This window comes from Cervus canadensis, chromosome 13, assembly GCF_019320065.1.
Source record: "Cervus canadensis isolate Bull #8, Minnesota chromosome 13, ASM1932006v1, whole genome shotgun sequence".
Lineage (NCBI taxonomy): Eukaryota > Metazoa > Chordata > Mammalia > Artiodactyla > Cervidae > Cervus > Cervus canadensis.
Window position 1 is genome coordinate 35,202,948 of NC_057398.1, and position 26,704 is coordinate 35,229,651.

At 45.4% G+C, this 26,704-nt stretch overlaps 1 protein-coding gene across 2 annotated transcripts in view; it reads right to left on the bottom strand.

Annotated features, from left to right (window-relative positions):
• The window catches only part of LOC122452456 (solute carrier family 2, facilitated glucose transporter member 5), a 44,413-nt gene that overhangs the window by 12,389 nt on the left and 5,320 nt on the right, over nt 1–26,704 (bottom strand). Inside the window, exons 1-3 of one of the 2 annotated variants that reach the window (XM_043486088.1) lie at nt 15,313–15,497; nt 6,117–6,215; nt 5,315–5,475 (exon numbers count right to left, since the gene is read on the bottom strand). In XM_043486088.1, the coding sequence (XP_043342023.1) occupies nt 5,315–5,475; nt 6,117–6,215; nt 15,313–15,345 (293 nt within the window). In that variant the 5' untranslated portion in view covers nt 15,346–15,497. Of the gene's footprint in view, nt 1–5,314; nt 5,476–6,116; nt 6,216–15,312; nt 15,498–26,704 lie in introns of those variants that run through there. The other variant, XM_043486087.1, reaches the window with a different exon arrangement.

Below are 26,704 nucleotides of genomic sequence, written 5' to 3' on the forward strand. Positions count from 1 at the left end.
AGAAACTCTTGCTCCACAATGAAGAATAGTGCCTGCTCACCGCAACTAGAGAAAGCCTAGGCAAAAACAACAAAGATCCAGTGTGACCAACAATAAATAAATAAAAGGAATATTTTCCCTTGTGGCTCAGCTGGTAAAGAATCTGCCTGCAATGCGGGAAGCCTGGGTTCAATCCCTGGGTTGGGAAGATCCCCCAGAGAAGGGAATGGCTACCCACTCCAGTATTCTGGTCTGGAGAATTCCATGGACTGTATAGAGTTCACTGTAAAGAGTCAGAAATGACAGAGCAACTTTCATTTTTCCTTTTCAAGGTTGAAAACACCATACTAAACATTATACTGGGGAAAATATAAGATTATTAAGTGAAGTAGTAAAAGAAGTCAACAAAATTTGATACCCATTATGATTTTTAAAAACCTTGCATAAAAATAAGAGCTGGGGTTCCCTGGTGGTTCAGATGGTAAAGAATCTGCCTGTAATGCAGGAGACCTGGGTTCGATCCCTGGGGTGGTAAGATCCCCTGGAGAAGGCAATGGCACCCTACTCCAGTATTTTTGTCTGGAGAATTCCATGGGCAGAGGAGCCTGGTGGGCTACAGTCCATGGGGTCTCAAAGAGTTGGACACGACTGAGTGACTAACACTTTCACTTACATAAAAATGAGGGAACTTATGTGCGCTGATAAAGGGTATCCCCTAAAACAGTGAATGAGTGAGTGAAAGTTGCTCTCTCGTGTCCAACTCTTTTCGACCCCATGGACTTTACAGTCCATGGAATCTCCAGGCCAGAATATTGGAGTGGGTAGCCTATCCCTTCTCCAGCAGACCTTCCTGACCTAGGAATCAAACTGGGGTCTCCTGAATTGCAGGCGAATTGTTGACCAACTGAGCTATGAGGGAAGCCCATCCCTTAAAAACCTATAAAAAAAAACAAGTCCAACTTAGTGAAACTTACAAAGCATTCCCACTTAAGTCAAGACTGGACATGGACTTGGGCCCTGGAGAGCCAAAGGCAAAGTGAAAGCTTCTCTTGAGTGTCCCCTCGCATCAGGCTCCCAGAAGTCCCCAGCCACCACTCCCATTACCCCCTGGGAAGGAGCAGTACCATTACAGGACACACAAAACAATCCGCCACATACAAGAGGCTACACACACACAGTACAGCTTCAGACAATAGGATTAGATAGAAGCTACAAAATATGTATTAGAAGAGTTGTGTCATAGGGGATACATGTACACCTATGGCTGATTCATGTTGAGGTTTAACAGAAAACAGCAAGATTCTGTAAAGCAATTATCCTTCAATTAAAAATAAATTAATTAAAAAATAAATTAAAAACAATAAGGAGTCAAAGCATAGTACACAAAGAATAAGAAAGCATATAAAACAAAACTATCCAAAATAATGGCAAAAAAAGATAAGACTTTAAAAACAAATGAATAAAAATTATAGAAATGAAAAAGATAGTCATTGAAACAAAAACACAGAAGATGAACTGCAGTGGAGGAGAGAATTAATGAATAGAGAGGCAAATCTGGGGAAGTTACATAGAAAGCAAGAAAGAGAGAGAGAGAAGGAGGAGGAGGAGGAAGAGGAGGGAAGTATGACAGATTAAGGTAGGGAGGACTATTATATCATTGGGCTTCCCCGGTGGCTTAAACAGTAAAGAATTCACCTGCAATGCAGGAGACCTAGGTCTGATCCATGGGTTAGGAAGATACCCTGCAGAAGGGAATGGCTATCCACTCCAGTATTCTTGCCTGGAGAATTCCACAGACAGAGGAGTCTGGCAGGCTACAGTCCATGGGGTCACAAGGAGTTGGACATGACTGAGCGACTAATACTTTCACTTTCATAATATCATTAGTCACAGTAGCCAGAGGGTGGAAGCCACCCAGACATCCATCAATGAATGAAAGAGTAAACTAAATGTGGTATGTTCATACAACTGGGTATTATTCAGCCTTAAAATGAAAGAAATCCCAACATGTGCCACAATAATATCGTACTTTGAGGGCATTAGGCTAAAGTGATATAACCCAGTCACATAAGGACAAATCTTACATGATTCCATTCACATGAGGTCCCTAGAGTAGTCAAATGCACAAAGATAGAAAGTCCATTGGTGGCTTAGGGGAAGAGGAGAAAGGGGAGTTATTGTTTAATAGGTACATGGTGTCCATTTTTGCAAGATGAGAAGTTATAGCAATGGATGGTGGTGATGGTTACACAACAATGTGAATTCACTTAATGCTGATAACCTACACAATTAAAATTTGATTAAAATGTTATACATACATTTTACCGCCTTTTTTTTTTCCCTGTAGGATCTTAGTTTCCTGACCAGGGATCAAACCCAGGCCCCAGCAGTGAAAACACCCAGTCCTAACCACTGAACCACTGAGAATTCCCACAATAACTTTTAAAAATAATTTTTTAAAGAAGTAAAAAAGGCAACAACAACAACAAAGACACTGAGGAGTTTCCCAAAGAAAGAATATAGAAAATGGAGGAGAACAAATATTCACAGAAGTGATGGCTGAAAACTCTCCAGAAATGAAGACATGAAGCCTCAGACAAGCAACTGGAGTAACTTCTGGGATAAATAAATTAGTCATAGATTGCTCGTGAAAGAGAAGATTCAATAGTGTAAGGATGTCAGTTTTCCTCCAATTAAATGATAAATCCAAAGTAATTCCAAGTACAATCCTTTTTCAGGGATTTTGATCAACTGATTTTAAAATTAACACAGAAGAGTAAAGGAATATGAATAACTAAAACTGGCTTTCCCTCACCACTCACTCATTAAATACAAAACAAAATTCCAGATCTATATGGGAAAGACAAAGTTGTAAAATTATTTTTTAAATTATAGAAGACCATCCGTATGACATCTGGTGCGTGCATGCGTGCTAAGTTGCTTCAGTTGTGTCCAGCTCTTTCCAACCCTATGGATGGTAGCCCACCAGGCTCCTCTGTCCATGGGAGTTACCATGCCCTCCCAGACATCTGGTAGGAAAGACTATTTAAGACACAAAAAGCAAAAATCATGAATGAGTTAAATGTGACCACTTGAACATTTAAAGATTTTGAATTTTCACTATATGGGGACTTCCCTGGTGGTCCAGTGGCTAAGGCTCCAAGCTCCCAATGCAGGGGCCCAGGTTCGATCCCTGGTCAGGGAACTAGATCCCATATGCTTCAACTAAAGATCCTGCATGCCACAACGAAGACTGAAGATCGCCCAAGCTGCAACTAAGACCTGGAACAGGCAAATGAATAAATTAATTCATTAAACACCTAACAAAAGTAAGCTTTGAGATGGTTGGATGGCATCACCGACTCTATGGACATGAGTTTGAGTAAAGTCCCAGAGTTGGTGATGGACAGGGAAGCCCGGCATGCAGCAGCCCATGGAATTGCAGAGTCAGATACGACTGAGCGACTGAACTGAAGTGAACTGAATATCCCCTAAAAGCACTTAGGATAGAGCCTGGCACAGACAAACAAATCAATAAATTGTTAGCTTGCTACTGATATTTAAGGAACGCCGACAAATCTTTAAGAAAACCACAAACAACTGAACAGTATTTATCACATCTTCAGTTGGACTTGTAACTGTCAGCTCCACCTGCAGACCAGACTGCTAGTCCTTCACCCAAGGAGAAGCACCCTGCAGACCTGTGACCTGATGGATGTCCTGCCCCCTGGTGGTCCACAGGGAGAACTGTGCATCCAACACCAGACTATCGGAAAGACTTCAGGATCTTAGATTCACAGCTTGTGTCTATTCTCAGATTCTATCGTGTGTGTGTGTGTTTTTAATATATATATATATAATTTGACTTATTTATTTTTGACTGTGCTGAGTCTTCATTGCTGCGAGCATTTTTCTCTAGTTGCAGTGAGGGGACTACTCTCTAGTTGTGGCTTCTCATTGCAGAGGCTTCTTTTGTTGGGGAGCACAGGCTCTAGGGCACGCGGGTTCAGTAGTTGTGGCTCCCAAGCTCTAGAGCACAGGCTCAATAGTTGTGTCACATGGGCTTAGTTGTTCCTCAGCCCATGGGATCTTCTCCGATCAGGGATTGAACCTGTGTCTCCTGAGTTGGCAGGTAGCTTCTTTACCTCTGAGCCACCAGGGAGGTCCTTAGATTCTTTTCGAAAACGACTGGGGAAGGAATTAAGTTGTAAAGTCAGGCCTTGACTCTTGAGCTCACTAGATCTGTGGCCGAGAACGGAGCCCTGACCTCAACCTGCCTCTGTGTACCCATCCTCCAAGGGAGGAGGTTGGAGGGGAGGAACTCTTAAACATTGCTCATAACAAAGCTGCTATCTCATGCCTGTGGATTTTTACCCGGGGAGTGGGGGAATCACATACAAAATCTCTCGTGTGTCTAGAGTTAGAGGCAAGATTTAAGCTCTGCTCTTGGCGTTCATGACACTCACAATGAGGGTCACCCTGGGACCACCCTGAAGGGCTCGACATTGGTCTCAGTCACTTCAGAATTTTGCAGGAATTTAACTTGGGCTACATTTTGCATATTACTGGACCCCAGTGTAAAAGAACAGAGCAGGTTAGCTTATGTTCACTTAGGAGGCAGAGTTTAGGAGCATTAGGCTACAGTCTACATTGTGCCCCATGTCTTGGCCATGCTGTCCTACACTTGACTCTTCCAAAGGCCAGAAGGAAGTTGTGGTAAGATTTCAAGGCAAGAGAGGGCAAGAGTGGGAGTGAGTCCTGATCTCTGAAGCACTCTCTATTCTGTCCAAGCCCACCCCAGAGCCTCAGAACTGTCACCCCCACCCACCTCCACCCTTAATAAGTCCCCAGACACTTGGTCAAGGTCTGGTCTTCTTAACTCCATTAGGAAACAAAAATCATCACAGTGGTCATTACCTAGTTTTACAATAATGATTTCTGCTTTAAGCTTGGCTTTTTTTAAATTTTTTTTTCTTTTTTTGAAACTTTTTCTTTTATATTGGCGTATAGCCGATTAACAGTGTTGTGACAGTTTCAGGTGGACGGCAAAGGGACTGAGCCATACATATCCATGTAACCATTCTCTCCCAAACTCCCCTCCTATCCATGCCACCATCTTATGTGGCAGAGCAAAGCTCCCTGTGCAATACAATGTGTCCTTGTTGGTTATCCATGGTAAATACAGCAGTGTGTACATATCCATCCCAGACTCCCTAACTATCCCTTGCCCCGATCCTTCCCCGCTGGAAACCATAAGTTTGTTAGTCTGTGAGACTTTTGTTTTTGGTCTGGGTTTTAAACTCTGATGGAGTCTATGAGTTTCACTGTCTCTTACCTGCCTAGATTATTCACCAAGGGGCCGACCAGGAGAGAGCCGAGGAAGCCTCCGAAGGGGAACATGGACACAGTAATCGACCACAGCAAGGTCAAGTAGAACTCGTTCATGTATTCACCGATTCTGTCATAGTAGGTATAGTTGTAGAAGTCTTTCATGAACTGGAGAGCAGAGCAAAGCAGAACACCAGAATCATTTGAGCTGGTTTGCAGAAAGAATAATGGAAGTTGTTGGGCCACCTGATGGGATGAGCTGGGCATGTGAACATCAAATCAACATGATGAAGTGGAGGAGAGGGAGTAAGGATTAAAAGCAATTAGCAGGGGGCACCCACGAGCCGGGGGCAGGAGGTAGGGGGCTGCGAGGCCTCCGATAGGCAAACTGCTCAGGATGTTTCTAACCCCAGAAAGGAATGACTCCAGGCTTTCAATCACAGAATCAATGTTGGATGATCCCTTCCCCATCCAGACCCTGCTATGGATTACCTGTCTGTAGAAGATCAGAGCCCTCTCAAACCTTCCCCCGCCCACCCCTGAGGCCAGCCTGCCCTGTGTCCAGCCAGGCCTGGCTCTCCACAAGAATCTGAGGCCCGGGGACCTGGTGGAGCCCCACGGCCCTGTGCCTGCAGGTTCCTTGAGCCTGTGCTGTTGTCTCCTGGGTGTGACCCCTCCCTTCACTCGAGGCCCCACCGTGTGCCCTCAACATGTGTGCAATCCCACCCTAGCAGCCACCCAGACCCCAGCTGCTCCAAACCCACCCCCCTGTTCCCTGGGGGGCTGCGCCTTGCCCCACAGCAACCTACCACCGAAGGGGAGTTAATAGCGGCCACGTTGTACCCATACTGGAAGGACGACCCAAAGGCAGCTATCAGTGTCGCCAGAACAATCACGGGTGTCAGCCTCTGCGGGAGACGAGATCACAGCTTTAGGTCAGGAAGCAGCCCCGGGCTTCCAGGGAACTCAGGATTTACTCAGAGTCTTGTAGAAAGATGGACGTAATGGGACCTGAAGACCCACAGTCTTTCAACCACTCCGTGTCTGGAAACCTACCCACCACTCACCTGGGTGGAGCAGGTTTCCTGCTTGCGCTAACAGTAGCGCTTAGGCTTAGACAATCCTGTGTTATGGGGGGCTGTCCTATGTGCACAGTAGAGACAGCCCTCCCACCATCTGTGACAACCTAAATGTCTCCAGACATAGCTAAATGTCCCCAGGGCAGGTGGGGATTCGCCCCTGGTTGAGAATCACTGGGTCAGAACAAAACTGAAGGGTCACCTGTTCCAAAACTCCATCCAATGTCTGAGTTGCTTCTACTACATTTCTGCTGTGGAGCTGCCTTGGCCTACTGCAGCAAATGCTCTCAAGCGCTGCCTCCAACACATGTGTTTGTGTGTTTAGTCACTCAGTCGTGTCCAACTCTTTGCCATCCCAAGGACTGTAGCCCGTCAGGCTCCTCTGTCCCTGAGATTCTCCAAGCAAGAATACTGGAAGGGGTTGCCATTTCCTCTTCTAGGAGATCTTCCTGACTCAGGAACTGAACCCACATCTCTTATGTCTCCTGCATTGGCAGGTGGTTCCTTTACCACTATGCCACCTGGGTTTCCCTGATGGCTCAGCATGTTAAGAATTCGCCTGCAATGCAGGAGATGCAAGAGATGTGGGTTTGATCCTTGGCTCAGGAAGATCCCCTGGAGGAGGAAATGACAACCCGCTCCAGTATTCTTGTCTGAAAAATCCCAAGGACAGAGGAGCCTGGTGGGCTGTAGTTCAAAGTGTTGCCTCCGACACAAACTCCCTTAAAAATCAGAGAGAAGAACTGTGAAAATTTTTAATTATTTAGGGTCACTGATTCATTTCCTTTAACCTCTGGACTTCGCTGTAAGAAGCAGAAGGCACAGTGAAAAAAATTTAAATATAGATTTCAGGGGTCTCTTTAAACACACACATTCCGTGATATCCCCTTTGACCCTTGGGAAACTGAACACTCATTTAAGACAATCTTTAATGACAAGTAGGGGTTCATTAGTGAAGGAATGAAAATCGGGAGGAAGTAAAAGTGGAAGGAGGTTTGCTGTTAGAATCTATGGATCTCAGTCTGAATTTGCTCACTGCCACTTTCTGGCTTAATTTCTTTGATCTTCAGTTTCCTCAACTTTAGCATTAGGATAATGACAACCCTTGGAGTTATTGAGAGGATTAATTTTATGGAAGCGTCTAGTCCTGAAGGTGAATCCACTGACTGGGGGTGAGTCTGGGTGTGGCTCTCAGAACACACTGTTGATGCACTTCATCCTGTTCTCCTAGTGAGGACCCTGGCACATGGACTCAGTACCTCCTGTGCCGAGCTGTGGTCCTCATACCTCCTTGAACAACATCCCTGCTGATCTAAGGAGGACCTCTTGAGAAAGGCAAGTAGGAGCAGGACAGGCCGAAAAACAGTGGTCACCCGGGCCTTGCCTAGTGCCCGGAAGGGGGCATGCGAGCTAGTGACACCCTTCCCCAACCTCACAGAGCAACTGTAGGACCCGCAAGGGCCCTGGTTAAGAGCCGAACCCTCCCTCCACCAAATGAATTAACAAACGCTTGTTCACAGGAAGTTTCTGGCGAGGATGAGAAGAGCCACCGACAGGGAGCAGTGGGTTCAGGCCCCAGCACTCCCTGGGGCCAGTAGAGGCAGTGGGTGATGGAAGTCGGGGAGCAGGCAGTGGGGCCCAGGAGGGAAAAAGGGTTCCAGGGCAGTTGCTGCATGGTCTTTTCTAAAGACGGGGGCACACAGGTAGGCACACACACCACCACCCCCAAAACCCCGCCCAGTAGGTAGCATAGGGCCAACTGAGCTCATCTCCCGAAGTGCTCTGGGTAATCATTCACTCATTCATTCATTCATTCATTCAACAGACTGAGCACCCACTGTGAGTCAGGCATGGTTCTGGTCCTATGTACTAGGGAGATAGTAGAGAACAAAGCAAAGATCCTTCCCCTGTAGCTGGAGAAGGGATAGGCTACCCACTCCAGTATTCTTGGGCTTCCCTGGTGGCTCAGCTGGTAAAGAATCCACCTGCAATGTGGGAGACCTGGGTTCGATCCCTGGGTTGGGAAGATCCCCTGGAGAAGGGAAGGGAGACAGGCTACCCACTCTAGTATTCTGGCCTGGAGAATTCCATGGACTATATAGTCCATGGGGTCACAAAGAGTCGGACACAACTGAGCAAATTTCACTTCACTTCATAGCTGTCCTATTGCTTGACTTGATGGAAGGTAGGAAGGAAGGAAGAAAGAAATGAAGGAAGAAAAAATGTTGATTAAAATGTCTCCTCTTCCAATTCTCTTCTCAGTAAGTGACAAACTATAAATGCACCCAGTTTCATTCATTCTGCAGGGGCAACTCCGACATTCTGCTTTGATGAGTCCTAAGATTTAAAGTCCTAAGCAAAGCTCAGCCAGGGAGTTGGGTGATGCCCTGAGCTCATACCCTAAACCGGGAGGATCTTGCCAGGCACATGACTAGACAGCTCCCTGACTGCTTTTACAGGATCCTAGCAAAACTCATCAGAAGGATCTCAGGCTGTCAATTCTCTAAGCCTGGAGCACATGATTCAACTTCTAGTCTCTGGCTTCTTCCTTGAATTCAAGTCACAGGCACATTCTAGGGACCCTTGGGAATCAGAGCTCACCCTTTGTGGAAAAAGCAAGGACATTCTGGTAAGCCCTCACTGACCTTGCTGGTCCAAATTCCTTCCTTTGGATGAAACAGAATCATTCTTAAGGCAGGAAAAGAAAAATTTAAGGTAAAAATTTCTTCGCTGCTTGGGTCACTATCTCCTCCCCTTTAGGGTGCATTGTGCATCTGTGTTACACATTAACTAGGTCCCCTTAGAAAACACAGGAATGTCTACTCCTAAATAGATAAATAAATAATTAAAAAAGAAGCAATTTCCTCCTGGCCCCAGGAAGATAAAACCTTAGGAGATAACATTCCTTCTTCAATCCTATAAGAGGTCACAATAGCTCTCTACTTGCTTTGCTAGACTATGTAAACCATCAATATGTTACTTTAATGTATATAACCCTCTGTCTCAGAAATTACATAATTGTGCTTTGACATCTAACAGCAGGACCAGTCCCCAGAATTCTCTGAAAGGCTGTTTCCCAGGTTATAATCCTCAAGCTGGTGTGAATAAAAATTTCCATGTCTTTCTTAGATTGACTGTTGATTAATTTTTCATGGACAATGGATTAAACAAATATTTATTGACAGCCAACTATGAGCCAGATACCACCCTACAGTCTGTCAAGCAAAATACCTGCCCCCAAGAAGACTGTGGTCCAATGGGGAAGACATTTTTTTTTTTAAGTACTTGATAATTAAACTAGAACTGTAGCAAGTTTTATGAAGAAAATCCACTGAAGTGGTTAAAAAGGGAAGTCAGGAAAGTGACTGAGAGAGGGTGGGGGCTTGGGTAGGGGAGTGGCTGACGCAGGGGCAAGAGGTGCCAGCTTTGAGGATTATTTTAGGAAGCAAAATCAAAGGATTTGGTACTCTGTGAGAAAAATGAAAATCAAACCCACAGTGTGATACTACTACTCACTCATTAGGATGATTAAAGCCAACAAAACAGATAATACGTGTTGATAAAGACATCGAGAACATTAGAACCCTGTCACATTGCTGGGGGAATGTAAAATGGTGCAGACACTTTGGAAAATAGTCCAACAGTTCTTCAAAAAGTTAAATGTAGAGTAAATATCAGTTCAGTTCAGTCGCTCAGTCGTGTCCGACTCTTTGTGACCCCATGAATCACAGCACACCAGGCCTCCCTGTCCAACACCAACTCCCGGAGTTTATTCAAACTCATGTCCATCGAGTCGGTGATGCCATCCAGCCATCTCATCCTCTGTCGTCCCCTTCTCCTCCTGCCCCCAATCCCTCCCAGCATCAGGGTCTTTTCCAATCAGTCAACTCTTCGTATCAGGTGGCCAGAGTATTGGAGTTTCAGCCTCAGCATCAGTCCTTCCAATGAACACCCAGGACTGATCTCCTTTGAGATGGACTGGTTGGATCTCCTTGCAGTCCAAGGGACTCTCAAGAGTCTTCTCCAACACCACAGTTCAAAAGCATCAATTCTTTGGTCCTCAGCTTTCTTCACAATCCAACTCTCACATCCATACATGACCACTGGAAAAACCATAGCCTTGACTAGATGGACCTTTGTTGGCAAAGTAATGTCTCTGCTTTTTAATATGCTGTCTAGGTTGGTCATAACTTTCCTTCCAAGGAGTAAGCGTCTTTTAATTTCATGGCTGCAATCACCATCTGCAGTGATTTTGGAGCCCCCAAAAATAAAGTAAAGTGAAAGTAAAGTGAAACTTCATTAAAGTTTCCCCATCTATTTCCCATGAAGTGATGGGACCAGATGCCATGATCTTAGTTTTCTGAATGTTGAGCTTTAAGCCAACTTTTTCAGTCTCCTCTTTCACTTTCATCAAGTATATGACCCAGAAAATCCACTCCTAGGTTTATACCCAAGAGAATGAAAGCATATATTCACACAAACTTGATCACAAATGTTCATAGCATTTTTACCTACTCAAAAAGTGGAAACAACCCAAATGTTTATGAACTGATGAACTGATAAGCAAAATATGGAATAGTCATTCAATGAAATATTACATGGCCATGAAAAAGAATGAAGCACTGTTACTGCCTACAAAGTGAACAGACCTTGAAAATGGGCTACGTGAAAGAAGCCAGTCACAGAAGATCACCTGGTTCCATCTGTGTGAAATATCCAGAATAGACAGGTCCACAGAGAGAGAGATCAATCAGTGATTGCCCAGGGTTGGGGGAGAAGAGGAGGAGATGGGAGAAATGCAGAGTGACTGTCAATAGGTACGGAGTTTCTTTTAAAGGTGATGAAAATCTTGTAAAATTGATTGTGGTGGACAAGTGGTTAAGAATCTGCCTGTCAATGCAGGGGACACAGGTTCGATCCCTGGTCCAGGAAGATTTCCCATGCCTCAGGGCAACTGAACCCATGTGCCATAGCTACTGAAGTCTGCATGCCCTAGAGCTCATGCCCTGCAACAAGAAAAGCCATCTCAATGAAAAGCCCTGTGTACCACAACTAGAGTAGTTCCGGCTCACTACACCTAGAGAAAGCCTATGCACAGCAACAAAAACCCAGTGCAGCCAAAAATAAATTTAATAAAAAATAGTAAAAAATTTTAAATTGATTATGGTGATAGTTATTCAACTCTGTGAATATATATTGAATTGTATAAGTTTAAAGGGGTGAAATGGTCTGGGAGTTATATTCCCAATAAAGTTATTACACTATACAAAAGAGGGGTGTAAGAAAAATTCAGAGTTTAAGCTTTCCTTTTTGTCTCTCTTCTCTTCTTCCTTTTTTTAACACTTGTGAGGAGGACAAAAGGAAGAATTTGGTACCGGGTTGGATTAGGAAATGAGAGAGAGAGGAAGGCACCAGACAGGATGTGCATGTCTCCCACAAGCTTGTTAAAAATGACAAAAGGGGCTTCCTTGGTGGCTCAGAGGTAAAGAGTCTGCCTGCTAGCACAGGAGACACGGGTTCGATCCTTGGTCAGGAATATCCCACATGCTACGGAACAACTAAGCCCATGCACCACAATGATTGAGCCTCTGCTCTAGGGCCTGGGAGCTGCAATTGCTGAGCCCACATGCTGTAACTACTGAAGCCCGTGTGCCCTAGAGACTGTGCTCTGCAACGAGAAGCCCCTACAAAGAGAAGCCTGTGCATTGCAGCAAAGAGCAGCCTCACTTGCTACAACTACAGAAAAGCTCCACACAGCAATGAAGATCCAGCCCAGCCAAAAATAAATAAAATTAAAAAAAAAAAAAAAAAGACAAGTGGCTCAGCGGCCTCAAGACATGAGACGGGGCTGTTGTCCGAGGCCAGGGGGAGCTGTGATTTGCACTTTGGAGAAGAGCTAGGGGTCACTTTCCTCGTCCCCACAGTAAGCTGGCTTCCTGTTTTTCAAGACGGTGAGAACATTTTGAGACTCCAGCAGAACAGCCACTCTCAGGGCAAGCCTTCTGACAGGGTGTGATTCCAGGTCTCTAGGAAGAAGGCCCCACCCAAACCATCTCTCTTAGGAATTTGTCTCCAATTTCTTTTCTACCATCAGGGAGACACTCTCAGCCTAAGACTTTTGCTTGTCAGGCATCTCCAGTCAAAACAAAAATATCCCGGGAAAATAAGAGTTCCTATGAATTATTAACGCGGTAAGTCACTTTATCAGACTATGGAATGAATCCAAAGTTTCACAAACATTCCTTGAGGTCTGAGTGCTGAGCGGAGGAGAGATAGACAAACCGGAGGTGCCCTGTCTCTGCGGGAGCTCACAGCTGCCTTTCTTGCTGTTGGCTGTGTGGACTTGGGCCAGCTCCTAAACTTCTCTGTTCCTTCATCTGTAAAATGGGGATGATGATACTGCCTTCCTCTCAGGATGGATGTGGGGAATAAATGAGTTCATATGTGTGAAACGCTCAGACTCACAGCTGACTTGTGGTACACACTACAAGTGTTACACATTACATCAGAGGTTTGCTATCAATATTAATTATTAACGATGCAGATCAGAGGGAAGTTACTTGCTCAGTGACACTCAACTAGTTGGTGGTGGCAGCATGCCACCAAAAAACTCTGCTTTCATCTTCCAAAGCATTCTGGCATTTTCTTTTTCTAATCCATTTTATTTTGTCTTTCAGCCCAAGAATCTTTTTCTCCCCAGCGGGAAGTCTTGAGGCACACCAAATTTGTGCCTTTTCTCTTTACAGGTGAGGAACCCAAAGGCCAGTGAGGCTGCGGTCACACACACAGCCACCGGGGAGACAGAGAGCTGGGCCCTTCCCACCAGCCTGAGCAGCGCCCCCATCCCCAATGCGGGTGGTAGCCCAGACTCTGCGGCCTCGCTCACCGCCCCCCCACTTCTCCTCAGCTCCCTAAGTGCCCCCCAGCTTTGCTTTGTGACTTGCAGGTTCTTTCTCACAGCCACCACCAGAGTATTTCTGTTTTGATGTCCCCCAGCATGTATTTACCAAAGGACTAGGTCTGCCCTCAGGAGCCTGGAAGGGGGCAGCATGCATTCCCCCGGGTGGAGCCCTGAAGGAGGCCTCCTTCCTGGGGGGATCGCAGGAGCAGGTGACTATGATCAGCCCTTATATTTTGTATGAAACCGTTTAATCATCTCCTTTCAAAATGCATGGTTCATTTTCAGGGACCAGCATGTGGGGAGTTTCTGTTATTTTGCAGCTGCACCTGGGGACACAGGCGGGTGGTGCATTACTCTCTGAAGAGACAGCACAGAAATGACCAGGGCTTCCCCTGATTCCTTAATCCTTAAGTTCTTGTTGCCTCACAGTCCCTTCTCCGTAAAATAGAGGAGATAACATTTGACCTAACACGGTCTTGTTACCATGAGGTCGACAAGACAATCCCTGTGGAGTGACGCACTGATTTCTAAAGCAGGCAATCTCATGGGCAAGGGTGAGACCGGCATCTGGTGAGTAGACATCAGAGATGCTAAAGAACCTACAATACCCAGGTCAGCCACCACCATCCCCCTCCCCGGCCCCATAGCCAAGAACCAACTGGCTCCGAATGTCAATAGCACCCTGCTCTAAAGGATGATCAAAAAATAATAATATGGGGACTTCCCCGGTGGGACAGTGGGTGGGAAACTGCCTGTCAATGCAGAGGACGCGGATTCGATCCCTGGTCTGGGAAGATTCCCCCATGCCAAGGAGCAACTAAGCCTATGTGACACAACTACTGAGCCCACACACCACAATTCCTGAAGCCTGTGTGCCTAGAGCCTGTGCTTCACAAGAGAAGCCACCGCAAGGAGAAGCCTGTGCACCGCAACGAAGGGTAGCCCCTGCTCACTGCAACTAGAGAGGGCCTGTGTGCAGCAATGAAGACCCAGTACAGCCAAAAATAAATTAATTTAAAGAATAACATGTATGGGGCATCTACTCGGTGCCAGGTAATTTACATGCATCATCTCATTTAGCTGTTCCAGAAGCCCTCTGTGAGTGGCAAGGCTATCATTCCCATTTTATAGGTGAGAAAACAGAGGCAGAGTAGTTAAATAACTTGCCCAAGTTCCCACAGCTAGAACAGGTTGGAGCCGAAATGAATCCCAGCTATTTCTACCTTCCAAACCGGCTTTAATCTATTAACCCCAGAACATGTGTCCAGCCTGCCCATGGCAAGGGTCTCATATCTATGAATAAATAGTAATTTGCACAGATATGTATCTCCTCCTATCAATATAAGCAGATGCTGTTGTAATGAATAAAATGCAAACTTCTTAAAAGTGTCAGTAATTTTATGTGCATTTTCCTCAACCAAAAGATAATCAAAAGTACAGCAAAAGACAATCAAAAGTAACAATAGCAGTTATATGGCAGCACCTGAGGAGGTCCTGATAAGTCCAGAAAAATCTTTTGTCTCTAAAAAAGGAGCCTCATTATCTAAAAGGAAATCTCTGCTACCTAGCAGAGTTACATTCAAATCCTGCAACATCCTTTCTATCTTCTTTGCATACTGGCTTAGCTAATTTACCTGCTGAAAAGGTTAATGAAAATGTCTAGAAGCCAAAATCAAATCAAATCAAAAACACCTCTCGGGGCCATGGGTAAGGATATTGTTGCTGACTTCAGAAACCCTTCACCTCAAGTTCTTAAGGAAGTTGTGATAAATTAATCCTTTGAGTCCCATCAATTCAGTTTTAACTACTTTGAAAAGCTGTTCCAGGAGCATGCTTCCCAAAGAACATCTAAACCTAAAGGTCTCTAAATTTCTCCTCTCTCTAGTCCCTGTAAAGTCCAGCTGCTGGGTGAACTCTGAAGGGCAGGTCCCCCAGTGCACACAGCTTTGAAACGCATCCCCCAGCAATGCTGAACAGGTCCTGTGATGGGGCTGCTCCTCACTGCCTCCCTGACAGCACACTTACCCCTTCCCTCTTGACTGGATCCTGCGGCTCCATCTTTGCTCTGGAAGCACAGAGTTCTGCTTGTTTCCTTTCAGCCAAAATACCAAATGCACTGGGTGGCGAGAGAAGACATTCTGGATGTACTTTGGCCGAGCCAGGTAACAGCCAATAGCATTTTTATGGGCAGTCTAAGGCGGAATAACCCTTTCGGGAACCCAGACGTTTCCCTTGTTTTCACTTCTTCTTTTGAAAGGAGCTGTCTGGGGTCTAGCTCAGCAAGTGGGCACCCCCCAGGGACTGTAGGCACCGTGCCTTCCTGATTGGGACAGTCTGCGGTATTTTCTTACTGCGAAAGTCAGACTCATGATGAGTGACTGGAAGGGTTATTTCTGTCACAAACACATGGAAAGCAACAGGTGCCACTGACCCTTCAATACGCCAGGTAGCACAGGGGCAAGAGACGGGGCCATTAGCGGCTTCTCAGAAGAGGTCCCTGCCAGAAATCCTGCAGCCAAGTCTCTCCGCTGGAGACTCGGCTTTTGCCCAAATTACCATGCAACACTTTTCTCGGAAAGTTTCCTATTTTTAAGGAACTCAGAGTGGCCCAGGGATGCGATTTTCTGTGTAATCATCACTATTGCAAAAGCAGTAAATATTTCAAATCCCTTTATCTGCAGGGCAGGGAAAGTGAGTCACAGTTGCTCGTCTGGGTCCTCACTCATGGCCGGGCCATTGTTGGCCCCCTGCGCTCAGCATGGGTTCAGCCGTCATGGGGGCACACCAGGTCAAGCGGCCAAAATCCAGAGCAAAGCCTCACAAGGTTTTCACCCTTACAGGGCATATTCCCTGTTTTATTTGCTGTGGCACAAACCCCACAGTTAATATAGGCACATGGCCTGGTTCACCTGCAAGTAACAGTTAACTAGGGGCCCACTGTGTGTCTTGGCATCAGTGGCAAGCTGGGGAATTGTGCTCAGGTGCCTCTGTGTGGGAGGCTGCAGAGGAAGGTGACTGTGTGTGTGTATGTGGTCCCTGCTTTCCCATTAACATGTGTGTGGGGTGTACTGGGGGGCAGTGGGGAGGTGGGGAGTGACCATTTTCTCTCTCTAACCTCCCTTCTTGTTTTTTCCCTTCTGGGTCACAGCCCTAATACAATGATTTCCAGCTAAGGTTTGGCAAGACCAGAGGTTTCCAATTATTTCAAAAGAGTTTTGAAAAATTCTCCAAAGAAAATGCACTTTAGTTGCTGGGGGGGGGGGGGGGGTGGGGAGGGGAGAGTGAAGAAAGGGGACAGGTTGGGGAAAACAAAAGCAATGTCAGAAGTTCGCCATCATGGGTTTGCCAGGCCCAGAGGAAATCAAGAGTACCACTTCTTGGCCCAAAGCTTCCGCTTGGCCCCCTGAGGGCCCGCGGGGAGCTGAAAACAGAGAGGGGGACACAGACCTCTCCTCTTCCTGCGGCCTTGACCTTCCACCTGGAGTGGGGGTGGGGGAGGAGACAGCGGTACAGGCCCAGGATGGGGTGGGATTGGCGGGGGCCGTAGTACCTGCTCTGTAGGCCTCAGGCAGGCACCACCTCTGGCGTCACCAACGCCTCAGCGGCGGGAGCGCGGCGCGAGCGGGGAGAACGCGCCGGGAGGCCGCAGGGGGGATGCCGCGGGTATGCTGGGCGCAGAACGGGGTCCCCTCCTTACCCTTGCCCAGGGATCCCCCCACCCCTGTCTGGAGCCTCTTCAGCCCAGGACCCTCGAGAGCACCTGGGAACCCCGGAGAGCTTGGAACAGAATTATCCCCGCTCAGGTCGTCTGTGTCCCCTGCCAGGTCCTTCCCGCCCCCCGCCCCGGGCCCAGCAGCCTGGGATCCTCAGGACCCTTTAGGCCCGTGGGAGGACGGCGGTCCTTTGGGCGTCCACGGATAATGGGGAATCATAACGCGGACTGGCCCCCTGGTCCGAGGCGGGGACTGTGCCTGCTGTGTGACCTGGGCTGGCCCTCTGCAAGTGTCTGTGGTTTTCTGAACTTTCCATGTTTATTACCCGCAAGAGCTGAAAATGGGGATTGGGAAGAGGAGACGGAGGCGCGGGGTGGGGGTGGGGGGGTGTCGGGGAGCTGGGAGGAGGGGAGTGTCTTCTTTACATCACTGGCCCTTACTCTCCCGCCCAGCTCTTCTCTCCTTCTGAACTAGGAAGGGAAACTACGATTGAAATCCGATTTTGCCTTGGGGTTTAAAATGACAATAATAAACAATACTGATTAGCCCAAAGACATTTTGCCTAATAGCACATAGCAGACCAAGGCGTGTCCTGGGAACACGTACTAATGTTTCCTGTGCTTGAAACTACCTCTGATGAGAGTCAAAGAATCATTTTTAGAGCAAAAAGGAGGTAATTAAAAGAACCTATTGTATAGCACAGGAAACTTGCAGCACTCTGTAATGACCTATATGGGGAAAAAATCTAAAAAAGATGGATATATGTATATGTATAAGTGATTCACTTTGCTTTTCGGCAGAAACTAAGACGATATTGTAAATCAACCACACTCCAATAAAAGTTAATTTTAAAGAATAAATAAAATAAAAGGGAAAAGTGGCCAGACTTAGGTTCTGCCAGGACTTTCCTGATTTTCTCTTCCCCACCTTCCATACAGTTTGATTCATTACAGGAAAATTATATTAGGATTTTATCCAGAAAAGAACCCAAAACTAATTTGGGGGTTATTAAATAAATTAGTTATAAATAAATTAGTTTTGGGTCCTTTTCTCTAGATTAGGTACTCTCTAATCTCTCACAATGGAAAAAGTGTTTGCTAAGAATACTTGTTTGCCAAGAATTCTGACAAGAGAATTTGGGTCCCAGATCTCATTCCCAAATCATTATTATTAACATATATTATTATTATTAAGCATCATTATTATAAAATGTAAATATATCATGTGGCTAAGAATCTAGCAGGGAAGGCAGAATTTAGTCTGGTAAAACACTTGATGAGTTTATAACTATAAAAGAGCTCTAAACAAGGGTTGGAGAGCTGGTCAGGGAAGTCTTCCCTAAAAAAGGGAGCTTGAGCTGAAATGGGAAAGAGAGATGAATAGAGCAGTGCTGAAGCTGAAGCACCAATATTTTGGCCACCTGATGTGAAGAGCCGACACATTGGAAAAGACCCTGATGCTGGGAAAGATTGAGGGCAGGAAAAGAAGGGGTGACAGAGGATGAGATGGTTGGATGGCATCACTGACTCAATGGACGTGAGTTTGAGCAGGCTCTGGGAAATAATGGAGGACAGGAAAGCCTGGTGTGCTGCAGTCCATAAGGTTGCAAAGAGTCAGACACAACTTAGCGGCTGAACAACAGCAAAGCAAAGGGGGATGAGATGGGGATGGGGTGGTGAAGAGATCCTTCCAGATAAGTAACAGTACATGCCAAGGCCTTGTGGCGGAAGAGAAATTGCAAGGTCAGTATAACTGAAGAGCACCATACAGGAAGAGTGAATGAAGAAAGAGGCTGGGGAAGTGGGTAGGGCCAGACTTATAGCCTGGGTGAGAGAGCTTGATTTTTGTTCTAGGAGAAGAGAAAAGGCATTAGAGGATGGAGGGTGATCAGAGTTGTATTTTTAAAAGTTCACTGTGGCTGCCTAGAGGAGAAGTGATGTGGAGACAAGAGACCAGTGGATTTGGGGTAGAGAAGAAAGATTCATTCTTTGCTGTTGAACAGGCAAAAGATGGGCTTCCCGGGTGGCACCAGTGATAAAGAATCCACCTGCCAATGCAGGAGACACAAGAGACTCAGTTTCAATCCCTGGGTCAGGAAGATCCCCTGGAGGAGGAAATGGCAACCCACTTTGGTATTCTTGCCTGGAGAATTCCATGGACAGAGAAGTCTGACAGGCTACAGTCCACATGTCTGCAAAGAGTCAGACATGACTGGAGTGACTGAGCACAGACATAGGCCAAGATGTCAGTTGCTTGAACTGTATGGTGGCAGAGATTAGAGAAATACATGCATTTGAGAGATATTTAGGATGGAAATTGACAAAACTTGATGATTGACACCAAGGGGAATTAAGAGGATTTTTGTATTACTGTTGTAATACAAACAAAAAATAAAAATGGTCTTTCTGAAAATGAAGCTTTTCAAAAATTGAAAAGAAAAAGTTTATATGGGAGAATGTAACCAAGATGTGAGATGTTGAACAAGCATCATGCAGCAGGTTGGCAAATCCCTGGGCTATTCTTTTTTTTTTTTTTTTTCCAGTGGGTTTTGTCATACATTGATATGAATCAGCCATGGATTTACATGGGCTATTCTTGAAACTGAACAGGACCCTGTGCAGCTCCTGGGCACAAAAGCCTTTCTATGTACCCCGTTTCTTGTTTGTAGGGAACAGACTCCAACCTCCATGACTTTCCCTGAGTCAAGGGTAGAATTGAGCTGTTTTAATCTGGGAAGGGAGGGAAAATAGAGACATCCAACAAATAACAATGCAGCCTTGGGGTAGGGTCCTGGTTCTGCCTCAAGGGATATACATAATAGCATCTTTAAACTCTTTGTAGAACCAGAACTTCACAACAAATGGAAGATGTCAGCATTCTTCATTCCAGAAAAGCTCTCCAGATGAAAGGAACCACAGAAACCCATCAGATTACCAGAGACTAGTTCAAAGGAGTTTAGGCACACACCCTAATCTTATCAGCAATCCTCTCCTTGAACTATTGCTGTAAAACTCATCATCCAATGCCCCTCGGTTGGGACACAGTTTGTGAAGGGCGTGCTCCTCTCTGTCCTTCTTTGCCTGGCAAAGCAATAAAGCTGTTGTTTTCTACTTCACTCAAAACTCTTGTCTCTGATATTCAGCACTAGTGCAGAGGCCGAGTTATAGGCATCATTCTGAGATCAGACAATGATACCAGGGCTTCAGATCAGTGCTGACGTCATCTCTACTAGGAATGTTCTGGAGTGTTCAAAGTTTTGTTGTGGGCCTTTATTGCAGAGACTGCTATATTGAAAATTGAACACTCAGTCGTGTCTGACTCTTTGTGAGCTGTGGACTGTAGCCTGCCAGGCTCCTCTGTCCATGGGATTCTTCAGGCAAGAATATTTGAGTGGGTTGCAACACCTTCCTCCAAGGGATCTTGCCAATCCAGAAATCGAGCCCGTGTCTCTTAGGTTTCCTGCATTGGCAAATGGGTTCTTTACCACTAGTGCCGCCTGGGAAGCCTATATATATGTGTGTGTATGTGTCAGTCACTCAGTCGTGACTGACTCTGCAGCCCTATGGACTGTAGCCCACCAGGCTCCTCTGTCCAAGTGGTTCTCCAGGCAAGAATACTGTAGTGGGTAGCCACTTACATATGTATAAGCCTATATATATATACCTGTGTGTGTATATATATATGCCTATGTATACATATATATATAAACCTGTGTATATATATATATATGTGTGTGTGTGTGTGTGTATAAAATGGGTTTTTGCTCTCAAGATGGCAAAGTAGAAGGACATGCGCTCATCTTCTCCTGTGAGAACTCCAAAATTACAACTCGCTACTGAACAGTCATCAACAGGAGAATGCTGGATCCCACCAAAAAAAGATACCCCATGTCCAAGGGCAAAGGAGAAGCCCCAGCAAGACAGTAGGAGGGGTGAAACCACATTTAGAATCAAACCCCATACCACGCCCCCCCCCCACCGACGTTCAGAAAGTGAAAGTTGCTCAGTGTCCGACTCTTTGCGACCCCATGGTCTATATGGTCCATGGAATTCTCCAGGCCAGAATACTAGAGTGGGTAGCCTTTTCCTTCTCCAGGGGACCTTCCCAACTCTGGGATCGAACCCAGGTCTCCCACATTGCAGGCAGATTCATTACCAGCTGAGCCACAAGGGAAGCCGAAGAATACTGGAGTGGGTAGCCTATCCCTTCTCCAGTGGATCTTCCCAACCCAGGAATTGAAACGATGACTCCTGCATTGCAGGCGGATTCTTTACCAACTGAGCTATGAGGGAGGCTCAGATGCTAGGAGGGCTCAAACAAAACCTTGTGCCCACCAGAACTGAGACCCCACTGAGACTGAGTCAGACCTGCCTTTGAGTGTTTGAGTGTCTCCTGTGGAGGTATGGGTCAGCAGTGGCCTGCCACAGGGGCCGCAGACCTCGGTGTGGCATAAGTCCTCTTGGAGGAGGTCACCGTTAACCCCACCATACAGCCACTGAGCAGACGAACTTACAAAGGACTAGGGAAACAGACTCTTGTGTCTCGTGCGCACCAGGACCCAGGAGAAAGGAGCAGTTACCCCACAAGAGACCAACCCAGACTTGCCTGTGAGTGTCCAGGAGTCTTCGACGAAGCCGTGGGTCAGTGGTGGCCTGTTGCAGGGTCGGAGCACTGAGTGTGGCAGTGTGTGCATGGGACCTTTTGAAGGAGGTCACCATTATCTTCATCACCTCCACCATAGTTTGGTCTCAGGTTAAACAACAGGGAGGGAACACAGCCCCACCCACCAACAGAAAGTTGAATTAAAGATTTACTGAGCACAGCCCTGCCCATCAGAACAAGACCCAGTTTCCCCCACAGTCAAGTCTCTCCTATCAGGAAGTTTCCATAAGCCTCTTATCCTTATCTGTCAGAGGGCAGAGAGAATGTAAACCACAGTAACAGAAAATTAATCAAACTGATCACAGGGACCATAGCCTTGTCTAACTCATTGAAATGATGAGCCTTGCCTTGTAGGCCCACCCAAGACTGGTGGGTCATGGTGGAGAGTTCTGATAAAACTTGTCCACTGGAGAAGGGAATGGCAAACCACTTCAGTATTCTTGCCTTGAGAACCCCATGAACAGTATGAAAAGGCAAAAGATACGCAGTGAAAGATGAACTCCCCAGGTCAGTAGGTGCCCAATATGTTACTGGAGAAGAGTGGAGAAATAACTCCAGAAAGAATGAAGACAGGGAGCCAAAGCAAAAACAATGCCCAGTTGTGGATGTGACTGGTGATGGAAATAAAGTCCTGGAATGTTATGTCCATGAATCAAGGCAAATTGGAAGTGGTCAAACAGGAGATGGCAAGAGTGAACATTGACATTTTAGGAATCAGTGAACTAAAATGGACTGGAAAGGGCGAATTTGATTCAGATGACCATTATATCTGAATTATAATTATTCATTATATCTGAATATACTGTGGGCAAGAATCCCTTAGAAGAAATAGAGTAGCCCTCATAGTCAACAAAAGAGTCTGAAGTGCAGTACTTGGGTGCAATCTCAAAAACGACAGAATGATCTCTGTTTTTTCCAAGGCAAACCATTCAATATCACAGTAATCCAAGTCTATGCCCCAACTAGTAATGCTGAAGAAGCTGAAGTTGAACAGTTCTGTGCGACCTACAAGACCTTTTAGAACTAACACCCAAAAAGATGTCTTTTTCATTATAAGGGGACTGGAATGCAAAAGTAGGAAGTCAAGAGACACCTGGAGTAACAAGCAAGTTTGGCCTTGGAGTACAAAATGAAGCAGGGCAAAGGCTAACAGAGTTTTGCAAAGAGAACACATAGGTCATACCAAACATTCTCTTCCAACAACACAAGAGACTAATCTACACATGGACATCAACAGTTGGTCAATACTGAAATCAGATTGAATATATTCTTTGCAGCTGAAGATGGAGAAGCTCTATATAGTCAGCAAAAACAAGACTGGGAGCTGACTGTGGCTCAGATCATGAACACCTTATTGCAGAATTCAGACTTAAATCGAAGAAACTGGGGAAAAGTACTAGACCATTTAGGTATGACCTAAATCAAATCCCTCATGATTATACAGTGGAAGTGACAATATATTCAAAGGATTAGATCTGATAGAGTGCCTGAAGAACTATGGACAGAGGTTTGTGACATTGTACAGGAGGCAGTGATCAAGACCATCCCCAAGAAAAAGAAATGCAAAAAGGCAAAATGGTTGTCTGCATAGGCCTTACAAATAGCTGAGAAAGAAGAGAAGCTAAAGACAAAGGAGAAAAGGAGGTATACCCATTTGAATGCAGAGTTCCAAAGAATAACAAGGAGAGATAAGAGCCTTCCTCAGTGATCAATGCAAAGAAATAGAGGAAAACAGTAGAATGGGAAAGACTAGAGATCTCTTCAAGAAAATTAGAGATACCAAGGGAACATTTCATGCAAAGATGGACACAATAAAAGACAGAAATGGTATGGACCTAACAGAAGCAGAAGATATTAAGAAGAGGTGGCAAGAATACACAGAAGAACTATAGAAAAAATATCTTCATGACCCAGATAACCACGATGGTGTGATCACTGACCTAGAGCCAGACATTCCGAAGTCAAGTGGGCCTTAGGAAGCATCACTATGTACAAAGCTAGTGGAGGTGATGGAATTCCAGTTGAGCTATTTCAAATCCTAAAAGATGATGCTGTTAAAGTGTTGCAGTCAATATGCCAGCAAATTTGAAAATTCAACAGTGGCAACAGGACTGGAAAAGGTCAGTTTTCATTCCAATCCCAAAGAAAGGCAATGCCAAAGAATGTTCAAACTACTGCACAATTGCACTCATCTCACACAGTAGCAAAGTAATGCTCAAAATTCTCCAAGCCAGGCTTCAACAGTACAGGAACCGTGAACTTCCAGATGTTCATGCTGGATTTAGAAAAGGCAGAGAAACCAGAGACCAAATTGCCAACATCTGTTGGATCATAGAAAAAGAAAACATAAGAGATTTCCAGGAAAACATCTACTTCTTCAGTGACTATGCCAAAGCGTTTGACTGTGTGGATCACAACAAACTGGAAAATTCTTCAAGAGATGGGAATACCAGACCACCTGACTTGCCTCCTGAGAAATCTGTATGCAGGTCAAGAAGCAACAGTTAGAATTGGACATGGTTCCAAACATGGTTCCAAACAACAGACTGGTTCCAAATTGGGAAAGAAGTACGTCAAGGCTGTATATTGTCTCCTGCTTATTTAACTTATATGCAGAGTACATCATGCAAAATGGATGTACTGGCTGGATGAAGGCTGGATGAAGCACAGGCTGAAATCAAGACTGCTGGGAGAATTATCAGTAACCTCAGATATGCAGATGACACCACCCTTATGGCAGAAAGTGAAGAGGAACTAAAAAGACTCTTGATGAAAGTGAAAGAGGAGAGTGAAAAAGCTGGTTTAAAACTCAACATTCAAAAAACGAAAATCATGGCATCCGGTCCCATCACTTCATGGCAAATAGATGAGGAAACAATGGAAACAGTGAGAGACTTTATTTTGGGGGGCTCCAAAATCCCTGTAGATGGTGACTGCAGCCATGAAACTAAAAGACGCTTACTCCTTGGAAGAAAAGCTATGACCAACCTAGACAGCATATTAAAAAGCAGAGACATTACTTTGCCTACAAAGGTTCATACAGTCAAAGGTATGGTTTTTCCAGTAGTCATGTATGGATGTGAGTAGGACTATAAAGAAAGCTGAGGGCCGAAGAATTGATGCTTTTGAACTGTGGTGTTGGAGAAGACTCTTGAGAGTCCCTGGGACTGCAAGGATATCAAACCAGTCAATCCTAAAGGAAATCAGTCCTAAACATTCATTGGAAGAACTGATGCTGAAGCTGAAACTCCAATACTTTGGCCACCTGATATGAAGAACTGACTCACTGGAAAAGATCCTAATGATGGGAAAGATAGAAGGCAGAAGGAGAAGGGGATGACAGAGGATGAGGTGGTTTGATGGCATCACAGATTTGATGGACATGAGTTTGAGCAAGCTCCGGTAGTTGGTGATGGACAGGGTGCTGTAGTCCATGGGCTTGCAAAGAGTCGGACATGACTGAGCGACTGAACTGAACTGATATATTTGTTTGTTTGCGTTAATTGATTACAGTCAAAATCAGGTTTGTTTGACTTTTTGACTGAGCTGTGCAGCTTGTGGGATTTTAGTTCTCCAACTAGGGGGTTGAACCCAGGCCCCAGGTAGTGAAAGCATCGAGTCCTAACCATTGGACCACCAGGGATTCTCAATCAGATTTTAAATTATGATGAAACAGCTCTCTACTAGAAGCAAACCACCTAAGGACCCTCATTTTAAGGGAGCAAGCAAGAACCCTGTGGTTGGGTACAAACAACAGTGGAGATTTACTCAGGCAATTGTCTTTTAGACTGCATTTGCTTTTGTTTGTGTTCAGATGTTAAAATTGCCTAGTGGTCCACCTCAACCGTTTTCCTCTTAAGCTCTGTACTTTATTTATATGCTATGTTATAGAATGTGGGTTTCCTTAGGAACATGTGTATCGCATTAGAGTACCTACACATGTCTCAGAGGACACAAAGCGAGGCTGCTACCAAGGTGTGTGTGCACTGTTTGACTGGAAGGAGGGGCAGGAAGGCAGGAAATCCAGAGTTAGAAAAGGAAGGAGTAATTAACAGGTCCCGGCTTGCACCCAGCCCTCCACACAGGCAGCATTCCTGGTGCAGGGGTCTGAGAGGTTGACATAAGACTGCCCAAGCCTAGTGCGCAGTGGGGTCAACTCTACTTGCCCAGGCCTGCTGGGTTCTGGCCATTGGAACCCAACTCTGCAACGTGGGTGGAAGGAGGAGGGAGAGAACATGCCCGATCCAAGCTTTCTCGCTCCGCAGGCCAGTTCAGACTGCCGTCATTGAATCAGGCCCAAGATTTTATCAGATGCCCCCAAGGCAAAAAAGCTGCCAATCATGCTGACACACCTGGTGAGTATGCTTCAGAGACATTACAAGGTTCCTAAGTATTCTTTCCAAGAACAGACTTTGACCTCACCTATTAGGGTGCCCATGCACTAAAGGGAATCACCCTTGGGAATCACAGAGAAGATGGGTGAAAGCCAGGGGATCAGGCTTCTCAGGGACAGGAGTGGCTTCTGTTGGTTACACGTTACCCTGGGTAGATGACTCTTTTTTTTCCACATCGTGGTAAAAATAAAAACAAAACAGCAAACATATAATAAAATTGACCATTTTTAGGTGTACGGTTTAGTAGTGCTAAGTATATTCACTGTTGTACAAACAACTTCTAGCACTTTCTCATCTTGCAAACTAAAGCTCTGTATCCAACACACACTAACATCCCCCAGCTCTGGCAACCTCCATTCTACTTTTTGTTTCTGTGACCCTGACTGCTTTAGTTGTTTCATATAAGTGGAATCTTGGAGGATTTGTCTTTTTTTTTTTGGAGGATTTGTCTTTTTGACTGTCTTATTTCACTTAGTATAATGTCTTCAAGGTTCATCCGCGTGTGGGCAAGGATGCAGAGAAATTGGAACCATTGTAGGCTGCCAGCGGGAATATAAAATGGTCCAACTGCTGTTGGAAAAATTTGGTGGTTTCTTAAGAAGTTAAAAATAGAATTACCTTATGACTCAGCAATTATACTCCTAAATA